This window comes from Somniosus microcephalus, chromosome 3 (assembly GCF_052327205.1).
Source record: "Somniosus microcephalus isolate GS21.2 chromosome 3, FLI_Smic_1.0, whole genome shotgun sequence".
Taxonomy (NCBI): domain Eukaryota; kingdom Metazoa; phylum Chordata; class Chondrichthyes; order Squaliformes; family Somniosidae; genus Somniosus; species Somniosus microcephalus.
In genome coordinates this window covers 235,299,474-235,313,185 of record NC_140989.1, presented here as the reverse complement: position 1 = coordinate 235,313,185, position 13,712 = coordinate 235,299,474, and the positions used below count along the sequence as shown (strand labels likewise).

General features: G+C 45.8%; 1 protein-coding gene across 1 annotated transcript in view; it reads left to right on the top strand.

Annotated features, from left to right (window-relative positions):
• The window catches only part of astn1 (astrotactin 1), a 3,287,998-nt gene that overhangs the window by 223,439 nt on the left and 3,050,847 nt on the right, over positions 1–13,712 (top strand). The window contains exon 2 of the mRNA XM_085982255.1: positions 746–895. Coding sequence (XP_085838381.1) covers positions 746–895 — 150 coding nt within the window. The remainder of the gene's footprint in view (positions 1–745; positions 896–13,712) is intronic.

The following is a 13,712-nucleotide window of genomic DNA, read 5'->3' as shown; positions in this document are numbered from 1 at the left end:
CAAAAGAACCAGAGGCGACGCGAGGAAAAATGTTTTTATACGAGTGGTTAGGATTTGGAATGCACTGTCTAATCGGGTGGTGGATGCAGATTCAATAGTAGCCTTCAAAAGGGATTTGGATAAATACTTGAGGGAGAAAAAATTGCAGGGATTTGGGGAAAGAGCGGGGGTAGTGGGACTAACTGGCTTGTTCTTCGAAAGAGCCGGTGCAGACTCGATGGGACGAGATGCCTCCTTCTGTGCTGTACTATTCTATGATTCTATTTGACATGACCTTATTTGTGAGCCAGGGTCAGATAAATTGCTGTGGTTTGGCTCATTCGAGTCTCAAGCGTTTTTAAGCCTTTTAGGTGCTATTGCTAGAGTCCATGGAGTTCACTAGTCATGTCACCAGAGTTCAGGTTACAGGACCTAGAGGATGCCACTTGAGATTCAGTTTGTGAACCTACATATCGTGTTGTTGGCAATCAGTTTCTATAATCTACAGCTAATATTTCTGGCGTATCTATTCTAGTACCTGCAAATTCCATTCCTGAGATCTGGTTCTAGAATTTGACTGCGGCGGCAATGGCATTATTGATCGAAGTCGATTTCACATCCTATAACTTGCCTGAGATTAAGATTATAAAACCTACAGTTAATAGCAGTGAAGTTTGGATGTCGGACCCCTTTATATGATGGTGAGAAAAGCTTCAGGTTGCAAAACAAAGGCTTGTGTGTTTACTTTGTTCTTTTGTCCCAACAGGAAGTGATACCACCAAGCTGTCGCTCATGAATAAGTACAAAGAGAACTTCTTAGCAACCAGCCCTGTGGACATCAGCCACCAGCAGACAGCTCTGCTCCCACGCAGCGCCTCCGGTGGACAGCGGAAGCGTTTTACAAGTAAATCCAGAGGTCAGTCATTCACTGTACTCACTAATGTTGGCCTTGGAAGAAAAACTTGGCTGTTTTCTCCAGAATTATCAAAATAATTTTTTTTAAATTCTCCATGAAAATGTGGAATACAGAAAAACACCTTCAACCCATCCAGCACACTGTTGCTCAGACTGTAATTCAAGACACAATCTGACCATGTTTTATTTACATAAGATAATTATGCAACTCTCCCAATATAATGGCCCAGAAATTCGGCTCTCCCCGGGTGAGTACGCACGGGGTACTCACCCGTAGGCCGAATGGAATTGCCGGTTTCCTGCATGCACTGCCAAAGTCCCAAAGTGCTTTACAGCCAATGAAGTACTTTTGAAGTGTAGTCACTGTTGTAATGTAGTGAAATGTGGCAGCCAATTTGAAACACAACAGGGTCCCACAAACAGCAATGAGATAAATGACTGGGTAATCTGTTTTAATGATGTGGGTTGATGGACAAATATTGGTCAGGATTGTGCTATGGGATCTTTTATGTTAAACTGAGTGGGCAGACGGGGACTTGGTTTAACATCTCATCCGAAAGTTGAGACCTGCAAAGTGCAGCACTCCCTCAATACTGCACTGAAATGTCCGCCTAGATTATGTGCTCATCTTTGGAGTGGGGCTTGAACCCTTGCCCTTCTGGCTCAGATGTGAGACTGACACCACTGAGCTATGGCTGCCATCCCATTTGGCACCCTTTGGGTAATGAAGGTCTTCCTAAACTCTGTTTTTCAAATTTACGTTTCACACTTTTGAATTTATGTCCTCTGGTCCGACTCCCTTGTATGCATTCAAGTAATATTCTTGATTTACCTTTTCTATAACATTTAATATTTTTAACCCTTAGTAAAGCACTCTTCCATAATTAACTACCACCTTGTAGACTGTAGCCCTTTATGTTTTTCTAATCTTTCATCTATGCCTGTCCTTACTCTAGAGATCAGTCTTGTAGCTCTTCTCTGTCTCGTTGGTTTGTGAGAAATGTGAGATGATAGGTTTTGGAAGGAAAAACAAAGAATGGAAGTATACTCAACAGAAAGATGCCATAGGGTTTAGAGAACAGAGAGGCAAAGGGATGCAAATACATAATTCCCTGAAAGTGTGAGCACAGGTGAATAAAACCAGATGAAAAGGCAACTGGAACTTTGGGTTTTATAGATAGAGTACAAGAGCAAAGAAGTTATGATAAATGTTTACAAAGCAATGATTAGGTCACAGTTCAGTGTGCTATTTGCAGTTTGGGGAACTCTATTATAGAAAGGACATTACAGCCACAGAGCTCATCCAACATGTATTCACCAGGAGTATACCAGGGATGAGAAATTATTGTTATGATACAAGATTTGAGAAAGTGGGACTATTTACACTGCAGCAGCGAAGGCTGAGGAGATTTAACACGATGCTTTTAAAATTCTGAAGGGTTTTGATAGGGTGAATAGGGAAACAATATTTAATCTGGTTGTCAAGTCAATGATAAGGGGTGATCAATTTAAAATGGTCATTAAGAGAATGAGAATGGAGGTTAGGAGACACTTCTTTATGCAGAGAGATGGCAAAGTGTAGAAACCTTTGCCACATGGAGAAGTTGAGAAGAGATCATTGTATCTTTTTAAGAGAAGAGTAGATAAACATTTGAAACAAAATAAGTTACAGGGCAAGAGGGAGAGAGCAGGGCAGTGGTATTAGTTTTGTGTTACTTTAGCAAAGAGCTGATACAAAGGATGGGCCAAATGGCCTACTTCTAGGCTGTAAACTTCTATAGTTCTCTCCAATGCACATGCATGCTATTTTATGACAGAATTGAGCACAATACTAGTTATATTAAAAAGCTTTAGCATAACCTCTGTATATCCCAGAATTTTAATTTTTTTAATCAATTTGTGCAGACATCAAAAGCTCTCGGTCTACCAATACTTCCAAGTACCTTTTCTAACTCCACCTCTGTCAATTCAAATCCAGTTGTTGAATTTTTTCAAACCCATACCCAGGTACTTACACTCTCGGGTGATTCAGGAATTAATCCAAGTTAATTTTAAGTGCTTATGTTATTATACTCACTAGAATCGGAATGGCTCTTCCTGATGGCTTAGAAAGATAACTGAGAAGGCACTGGCAAAATGTATAGCCAGGAGTTGTAAGAAGAATAATGGGCAAAGAAGGCCAGCCCGGATGAAAAGGAAGGTTATGAAATATGATTAAGTAAAGACATCACAATGCTATAAACAGAGGGTAGTAAGCATCATGATAAAGAAAAGCTCAGTGGTTATGAACTGTTGGAAGTGCTAAACATGTATATATGAATATAGAATTGCTCGGGAAATTAAAAGAATAAAACAAGAAATGTTTCAAGTGCATTGGCAGAATAGGAAAAATAACGCAAGGGGATTAATATATACTGTGGCTTCTAAAAGTTCTGGATATAGCTCAAAAATTAAATGTGTTCTTTAGTTCCATATTTATTTTTAAATGGACTGTAAAGGGGCAGTAGCAAATTGTATGTTCCAAGATCCAGGGTTACTATTCAGTTGATAGCTGGGTGCCTGAACAAGATCCAAGTAAATAAAGCACATGGGCTGGATTAATGATCTTTAGGGAGCTCAAGGAAATACTTGCAGAACCACAAGCATAAATGATTAGGGATTTATTAGAAGTCAGTTATTCCAGGCAAAAATAAGATATTTCTTATGCTAATTTTAGCTTATGGTTTCCTCACTTAATCATGTCCACGACTTCATTTTTGCTTCTTTAGCACAAAATACCTCTCTAAATCAACCTTATTAGTTCCCTCTATCAGTTAAAAGGTTTGAGTTGCATTTCCCCCTTAATTTTATCTTTTTCCCCCACTGAGAATAGGTTTAGCTTCCATAGTCTTTCTTCATAGTTCATTGATTTAAAACCTGGAATCTTCTTTGTTGCCCTTCAATGAATCCTTTCTGCTGCCTCGAAAGCTTGAGTACAGGAAACTTTTGATTTACCGGCACCTAAATAACCGGAAATCTCGGTTAACCGGCAAAATTCAGGAGTAGGTTCAGGTAAGTTTTACTTCATATTGTACTTGCCTTCCTCGATCTGTTGCTGTGCAAGGGTGTGGCTGCAGCTGTTGCTAAGCTACAGAGATGCTTGGAACTTGTGGCCATTGTTCTGAACCTGTTGCTAAGCACCAGGGTTTGTTGCTTTATACGGAGCTCTCAGCTCTCCGTATCTTTTACTATAGCTTTCGGTTATCCGGAATTTTTGATGAACCGGCACCACGTTGGTCCCGCCGGTGCCGGATAAAAAAAAGTTTCCTGTATTGACCACAACTGGACACAGAAGAACGCCTTATCTGATATCATTACTGAATTATAAAGTGTCAGAAATACATTGACTAATAGTCAAAACTTTTATTTCTACATCCAATCATTTTTGATTGCTTTTGAAATTGCTGCCCTTTCCAATGATGACTTTCCATGTTTGTCCAGTTATTACACCCAAATATTTTAACAGACTCAATTATACTCTTTATTTGCAATTGTAATGACTGTTTTTTGCACCAGTGTGCTTAGTGCTAAATCCTGTATGGTTCATTTTTAGTTGAAATCAATTTGTTCCTCTTTAATGCAAGTCTGGTATATTGATGCTGGTAATAATGTCTCCATGAAATATACTAGCTTTATAAAATACACCTTTGACTTTAATTAATTGTATAAATTGCATTACCCCTTTCCCTTCAGTTGTAAATATCTGTATAAATATGTGACCTATGCATTATATTTTATGGTGATGATGGTACAACTCTTGTGGATAGCCCAATGCTGCAGTAGTTTCTGGTGTTTATTGTGGTCTTGCACTAAACATGATAGTAGTTTCCTTATAGCTGTCACCATGGATTTGCAGGAAATCACAACATAGATTACTATGGAGAAGACCCTTCAGCTCATTTGATGTCATCTGTCCAGAATACCAACCAATGGCATTACCTGCCCATTATAGTATCTAGCTGCTTCTTCAATCCTGTGATCTTTGCCTTCTTGGCAACCTTTTTGTCTGTTGATCACGCCATGTGCAGAGAAATACTTTCTAGCTCTGAACCTTTGTCTCCTTTACCAGCTGCCTTAGCATATCTGAAGATATTGTTGCACAGCACGGTGGCATAGTGGTTAGCACTGTTGCCTCACAGCGCCAGGGACCCAGGTTCAAATCCGGCCTCGGGTGACTGTCTGTGTGGAGTTTGCACATTCTCCCCGTGTTTGCGTGGGTTTCCTCCGGGTGCTCCGGTTTCCTCCCACAGTCCAAAGATGTGCGGGTTAGGTTGATTGGCCATGATAAAAATTGGCCCTTAGTGTTAGGGGGGATTAAATATGTGGGGTTACGGGGATAGGGCTTGGATGGGATGGCTGTCGGTGTAGGGACCGGGTGCTAGGGTTTGGATGATCAGCCATGATCTTGTTGAATGGCGGAGCAGGCTCGAAGGGCCGAATGGCCTACTCCTGCTCCTAGTTTCTAAGTTTCTAAAAGAACGTGCTGACGAAAGGTCATTGACCTGAAACGTTAACTTTGTTTCTCTCTCTGGAGATGCTGCCTGACCCGCTGAGTGTTTCCAGCATTTTCTGTTTCTATTTCTGAAGATGTTGTTTTGGGTTTACTTTTTTATGCTGCTCACACTCTGAAATGTCTCTCTTCAAGGTTGAATAGCCCAAGCTTAGTGTTGTTTTTCATGGCTCTTCTCTCTGACATTGGAGTCAGCTTTGTTGTGCTCCTTTGCATTGCTTTGAGCACCTGGACAACCCTTGCCTTTATTTTTCCGATCTGAACTGTACACCGATTACAGATGCAGTCTAACCAGGGCAGTGTACAGTTCCAGCATGACTTCTGGGCATTTGAACTCCACTAATTTGGCAATAAAACTCAGCATCCTATTTGCTTTGTTTATTGCTGCCACACATTTTTAGATATGGTGAGCAACGAGTCAATGAACCCTCCCTCGTGTCTTCCCACTTGACAAGTCTTAACTCACCCATGGAGTACATACGCCTTCTCTTTTTACATTAAATATGCAATGCTTTGTATTTGCCGGTATTAACCTTATTTGCCAATCAGCCAAATGTCAACCTTGCAGAGTTTTCTTTGTGAGATTTTGAATGCCTTCTGTTGAGTCCACAGATCCCCCATGCCTAATGTCATCTGTGAATGTAATTACCTTACACTGAGACTTCAATTCCAGGTCTCTTATGTAGACCAGTTACAGGAAATGGTTCCAGCATCGACTTCTGGGACACTGCCCCACCTTGTTGCCAAGCTCCACTATATTTCCTTCCCTTTACTCAATTAGAAGTCCATGTCCGTATAGTATCCTTGATGCTCACTTGTCTTAGTTTGTAAAGGTATCTCACATGCAATTCTTTATTAAAGGCTTTTTTGAAGTCAACACATGGGGGGTGGTGGGGGGGGGGGTGCTAAATTCAATAGCCCCGAAAACAGGCGTGGGGATCACGATGCACGATTAGCCTGCTTCCGATGCAGGCAGCACGCCAACTTCGTGCTGCTTGCTGATTAACATGATTGCAGCGTGCAGCCACCACTAACCGTGCCATTGATTGGCTGCACGCATTAGCAGAGGCCCAAAATTGTACCTTGCTCGCACTACTTAAAGCTAGCCTGCACTGCTTAAAGCCAGCCTGCACCTATTAAAGGGGAGATGCATTGTGGCTGGAGCAGGCGGAGAGTCATGGTTGAAGAGATTCTGACCTGGAAAAGAGGGAGGAATGGCACAACAGGGAGAAAGCGGACTCCACATTTTTCCGACACTGCACTGGAGTCCTTGGTGGAGGAGGTAGAATGGAGGAGAGATGTCCTGTATCCACAGGGAGTTCAGGAGGCCCTCCAGACAAATGCTGCAAAGGCAATGGGAGCAGAGAGCCATGGCAGTCAATGCCAGGAGTCAAGTCCTGAGGACCTGGAGGCAGTGCCTGAAGAAGTTCAATGACTTCACATGAGTTATCAAGGCCAGTGAATGCATCTTCAAACGCCATATCCCACCAACTGCACCAGTAGCCTCAGCCACTGCTCAATGCACCAAACCACCATCACTCACCTACCAACAATCTCTATCAATCAGGACTCATAACTAATATTCATAGCTTCACCTCACCCTCACACGCTTAGCATTGCTGCAAGCCTCACATCCACATCACACAGCTTGCACACATTTCCAGCTATTCAACCATGACAGCCACATCACCCAAACGGATTGCACTACACTCACAGACACACTTCCCTCTCTCTTGCAGGACAAGGTGGCACACAATTGGAGGCAGCAGGAGCTAACTGGTAGGGGACAGGCGTGTCTGCATCTCCTAATCCCCATGGAGGAGACAGTGCTAGCCAGCATTGGGATGGCCATTGCTGAGGCCGTGGCCAGTGGCGGGGCTGAAACAATAGAAGATGACGGTATCCTCATACCTAATCCTCCTTCTTACATCCCACTTCCCCTTCATCCCACAATTTCTTCTGATTTACAAGCTGCAGATGGTGTCAGCATGCACCTCCTGCTTCCAGCCCCCGCCCCCTCCGCCTCACCCCCCATCCCACCCCACCACCTGTCCTTACCACAACATCACCCTTGTGCATTTCTCCTTTCAGATCCTTAAGAACTGCAACCTGGCCAGGTGGTGGTGGAAGAGGAAGAAGACAGTTATGATGAAGAAACACCATCACTCGAATTCACACTAGCAGCCACCAGCTCAGATACTGACACTGCACGTAATTTAGAGGATAGCATAGAGGCGGGATCGGCACATGGTGAGACACCAGGCATGAGTGACCTGCAGCCAGAGCAGGGGGCAAGGATAGCACAGGTGCCAGCTGGCAGCTGGTCACAGAGTACTCAGGTGAGGACTTCGATGGGGCGACCTACAGAAGAAGGCTGATGGGAACGCACAATGAAATGCTTGGTGCATTGGGAAGCCTGCCAGAAAGCCAGTGTGCAATTTCAAGGAACATGGAGGAGTCCGGCACGAAGTTGGCACAGGGCTTTGCACAGAGCTTGGAGCCCTTGGAGCCATCATGCAAGTGGTAGTCAACTCCATTAGCCTACTTGTGGACCCAACCATAGTGCAACGTCTGATGGCCGATGTCTCAGCTTATATTACAGTACAAGCAGCAGCCACCCAACTTCTGAATGATGCAGTGCAAGCTCAGACTACTGTCACACAAGATCATGTTCAGACTGCTGCCATCATGGCTGTCGATTCCAGTGTTCAGAGGGACTTGCAGGGTGTTTCAGCAGCCCAGTAATCTGTCCTCCAACAGATTGCTGAGGTGCTGCCCTGGGAGAGTAGCAGTGGCTCCATGGAGCACAAACCTGCTGTCCTCTCTCAGGATGACAGAATTCATCCTCCCACCCCTGCCACTCTGCCACTGCCCTTGCTGCTGCCTGTCAGCAAGCCCAGACTGCTGCCGCCCATGCCGAGAGGGTGCAGTCCACAGCCGGGCCTTCTAGGCCCAGAGCTGTTCGAGGTCATTCTCCAAGTCCATCTGCAGTCTCTCCCACTGAAAGCCAGCAGCCATCTACTAGCCAAGCTGCAGCCAATGGGGTAGCACTGCGTAGGAGCACTAGGACAGGCAAAGGCACATGGAAGACAGGCACTAGGGGAACGTACAAGGGTGATTAGGTTATGTTTGTATGCAATATGGCATGATTTAATTTATAAATTTGATTTGGAATGTTTATTTTGTGTTGGCTTTCATTTTTGCATTTTGATCAAGCAGACACTGTGATGGTTAGTGACAGAGGGAAGGTAAGGTGTGGAATTGTTGGTGAATAGGGAATTGGGATTATGTTTACTGGTATCCCACTCGGATGAGTTCTTCACGGACAGCCCCTGTAGAAAGGGGCAGTCTAAGTTACTGACTTGGGCCGAAGGTACTGGCTTGGATAGAGAACTGGTTGGAAGACAGGAAGCAAAGAGTTGGAATAAACGGGTCTTTTTCCGAGTGGCAGGCAGTGACTAGTGGGTTACCGCAGGGATCGGTGCTAGGACCACAGTTATTCACAATATATATTAATGATCTAGACGAGGGAACTAGATGCAATATCTCCAAGTTTGCAGATGACACAAAGCTGGGTGGGCGCGTGTGTTGTGAGGAGGATGCCGAGAAACTCCAATATGATTTGGACAGGTTGGGTGATTGGGCAGAAGCATGGCAGATGCAATATAACGTGGATAAATGCGAGGTTATCCACTTTGGTGTCAAAAACAGGAAGGCAGATTATTATCTGAATGGCAATAGATTGGGAGAAGGGGAAGTGCAACGAGACCTGGGTGTCCTTGTGCACCAGTCGCTGAAGGTAAGCATGCAGGTGCAGCAGGCGGTTAAGAAGGCAAATGGTATGTTGGCCTTCGTAGCGAGAGGGTTTGAGTACAGGAACAAGGACGTCTTGCTGCAGTTGTACAGGGCCTTGGTGAGACCACCTCTTGAGTATTGTGTGCAGTTTTGGTCGCCTTATCTGAGGAAGGATGTTCTTGCCATGGAAGGAGTGCAGCGAAGATTCACCAGGCTGATACCTGGGATGGCAGGAATGACGTATGAGAAGAGATCGGGTCGATTGGGCTTATACTCGTTGGAGTTTAGAAGAATGAGAGGGGATTTCATTGAAACTTTTAAAATTCTGACAGGACTGGACAGACTAGATGCAGGAAGGATGTTCCCAATGGTCGGGGAGTCCAGAACCAGGGGTCACAGTCTAAGGATAAGGGGTAAGCCATTTAGGAATGAGAGGAGGAGGAATTTCTTCACCCAGAGAGTGGTGAACCTGTGGAATTCTCTACCACAGAAGGCAGTTGAGGCCAATTCATTAAAGATATTCAAGAAGGAGTTAGATATATTTCTTAAGGCTAAAGGGATCAAGGGATATGGGGAGAAAGCAGGGACAGGGTACTTAATTTGGATGATCAGCCATGATCTCAATAAATGCCGGAACAGGCTCAAGGGGCCGAATGGCCTACTCCTACTCCTGCTCCTATCTTCTATGTTTCTATGTAATTTGCCTCCTCCCTTCCTCCCGCTCCCCCTCCTCCTGTTCTTCAGCTGGTTGCCGTATAGCTAGTGGCAAGGGCTGTGCCTTCACGATGGCAAGGTTGTGCAACATGCAGCAGACTACCCTGAATATTGACACCCGTTCTGCCGACTACTGCAGGGCTCCTCCAGAGCGGTCCAGGCAGCGGAAGTAATGTTTCAGCAGGCCAGTGGTCTGCTCTATCACATTCTGTGTGGCTGCATGGCTTTTATTTATTGCATGCTGCCCACGTGGGCGTGGGTTGTGCACCAGAGTCATGAGCCATGTCGTCAGCGGAGAGCCCTTGTCGCCCAGTAGCCACCCTTTGGTTTGTCGTGGTGGCACAAAGGCAGATGGCACAGCGGATTGCTGCAGAATGAAGGACTCATGACTGCTGCCAGGATATCAGGCCTTGATCTGCATGATTCGCTGCCTATGATCTCACACCAGCTGGACGTTGAGAGAGCGGAATCCCTTTCGGTTGCGGTACATCTCAGAGTTGACATGCAGCACTTGCAAAGCGTCGTGCATGCAGTGAATGGCACCCTGCAGCATGGGGAAGCCTGCAATCCGAGCAAACCGTGTGCTCGCTCCGCCTGCTGGTCTCTAGCAAGAGAGAGTGAAATGTCGTCAGCTCTCTTTGAATAGAGAGCCTCAGTGACCTCCCTTACTCAACAGTGGACGGCAAACTGCGAGATGTTGCAAATATCTTCAGCTTCAGCCAGGAAGGAGCCCGATGCATAAAGGTTCATGGCCACGGTTACCTTCATAGCCACTGGCTACATGGGCCTCGCCCTGCTCTGAGGTTGCAGTTGTGGCTGCTGTAGGTGGTAGATTTCATTACTGAAGCGTAGACGTCTCACACATTGATCCTCGGTGAGGTTCAGATAGGAGAATTGCTCCATGAGCTCCATGGGCAGATATGACTTCCTGCTGAGAGCCCTTCGCCCCCTCCTCCTCCTCCTCCTCCCCCCTCTTCCAGCAGCTTGTCCTGCTCTGCATGCCCTCTATTCATGCTGTATTTCAAGGGAAATGCCTACTAGTGCACTCATATCTGTCAGCAAGTGGTTTGTGCAGAAGCCTTGAAGTCAGAAAATATGTCCTTCAGCACCTGCCAGACCACTGCCTGTAGGCTTTAGAAAATGTAAACAACTATAAAAAGCACCAAACTCTTGTAGAATCATAGCAACAGCCAGTCGAAATCAATCAGCAACTAACCTGTACGTAGTTGGTGATCCCTTTAAATAGCACTGCTGGGGGGTCCTTCCTGCTGTTGGACACGTCTTCAGCTGTGCGAGCTTAAGAGGGGGTGTTAGCTGGAGAGTTGAGCTCCAAAACAGTAGCACTGGCATCAGATCAGCATTGCACACTGATTGATGCCATGACCTGTCTGCTCTGAATTATTCCCGCACGCGCTAAAGCCCTCACCAGTATTGGCGTCCAGCGCGACTTGCACCAGAAGTGTGCATGTGCACCGCAGACCCAGTTTTGGACCTCGTAGTCACTAGCTCAAAACAATCTGAGGTTCATCAGACAAGATCGACCCCTTTTAAAGCCATGCTGCCTTTTTTAAATTGGATTATTTCCAATTTGGTTCTCTGCATATCTTTATTGATTCCATTGGTTTCATAATTACTATGGTCAGGCGAGTGGATTTTTAGTTGCCAGAAATTACTCTGTTGCCCTTCTCAAAATAGGAACTACATTTGCTGGTTTCCAGTCTGTGGGCAACCCTCTAATGTTCATGGACTCTCTCAAAATGACCATCAGTAAGTCTTCTCCCTTGTTGTTTTAAGTATCCTAGGGGCAGAAATTCGGTATCGACCATTTTGCGATGCTAATTAGCAGCGGTGACCGCGAAAATGAGCTTTAGTGCCCCAAGAGGGAAGTGGAGCACTAAATCAAGCGCTCCACTTCCTTCTTAGGGCGCTAACGTCGGAGAGTGGGGCGGAGACTTCAGTAGTGCTGCACACTAGGCCGTGCAGCGCTGCCACGTTCAAAGACTCCTTCACTCCCTTAAAGGGAAGGGCCATCGCTGCAGGCTCTGTAATTTAAAAAGAGCCTACCTGGACCACCAAGACAGCCGCGGCCCCGCACAATCAGCTGCGCACTCAAGCAGAGTGCCGGGCTGATCGATCGCGGGCAGGAACCTGCAAAAAAAACTAGAACAGGAAAGTTATGTTTTTTTTCCACTTACCTCGCCCACCTCGCCTTTAATCATTGCCCCCGAAGAGGCCGGCCGCCTGATGCACGCCTCCTGCAGCTGTCGGTGTTTTCAACCGGCGTTACTACAGGGGCCGGAAGTCAATTTCAGGCCCGTGGCGCTACCGGGGCGATGTGCACAGCGATGATGTCACGATCTCCGGGCGAAGGAGGTCGGGGCGCAACGCTGTAGTGCCCACTAAACCCCCGCCGAATATGGCGGAAGTCGATGTCAGCGCCGCGCCTGGCCGCAAAGCAATTTCCACCCATTAACGCCCCCCAGGGGTACAAACGGGAGGTACAAAAGCACCCAATTTCACCTCCCTCAGTGTTTAATTCATCCATTCATGGGGAATTATTGGTTTTGGCCCTGTCAACCTATTTGGAACCCCTGCAATACGAACACAAATCCTGGAATGCACACAGGACTTGGTGGTATATTGATGGTATGTTGTTTTCTCTGGTAAGGATACAGCCACTTGGCATGTTAATTCTCTTGCTCATCCTCAAGTCCAACTCCATATGAATTCCTTTCTGTTTTAGTGTCCTCCTTGACTACTCTCTTGCTATTAATGTAGTGGGAGAATTTTTTGGTGTTACGTTTTGCATTTTCTACTGTGTTTCTTTCCAGCTTTCTCCTGACACCTCAATCTCTCTTGACCAATTTGTGTATAATCTGCTACTTGGCCCAGTAGTTGCCCTCTCCCTCCTCTCTGCATGTTTTATAGTTCTTTTATTCACAGTCTCCAATTTAATTTATCTGTTGATCCATTTAAAAGAAATAAATTGGATTTATATAGTGTCCTCCACACATTCTCAGGATGCCTCAAGTGCTTCACAATTAAGTACTATGAAGCACAGTAACTGTTGTAATGTAGGCAATGCAGCAGTCAATTTTCACACAACAAGCTGGGCCTTCTTGAACTGCTGCAGTCCACGTGAAGATGTCATTTAAAAAAAAATTGTTTGTGGGATGTGGGCGTCGCTGGCAAGGCCAACATTTATTGCCCATCCCTAGTTGCCCTTCAGAAGGTGGTGGTAAGCCACCTTCTTGAACTGCTGCAGTCCGTGTGGTGAAGGTACTCCCACAGTGCTGTTAGGTAGGGAGTTCCAGGATTTTGAGCCAGCGACGATGAAGGATCAATCGGCGATATACTTCCAAGTCAGGATGGTGTGTGACTTGGAGGGGAACTTGGAGGTGGTGGTGCTCCCATGCGTCCGCAACCCTTGTCCCTCTAGCTGGTAGAGGTCGTGCGTTTGGGAGGTGCTGCCGAAGAAGCCTTGGTGAGTTGCTGCAGTGCATCTTGTAGATGGTACACACTGCAGCCACGGTACGCCGATGGTGGAGGGAGTGAGTGTTTAAGGCTGTGGATGGGGCGCCAATGAAGCAGGCTGCTTTGTCTTGGATGATGTCGAGCTTATTGAGTGTTGTTGGAGCTACACTCATCCAGGCAAGTGGAGAGTATTCGATCACACTCCTGACTTTTGCCTTGTAGATGGTGGAAAGGCTTTGGGGAGTCAGGAGGTGAGACACTCACCGCAGAATACCCAGCATCTGAC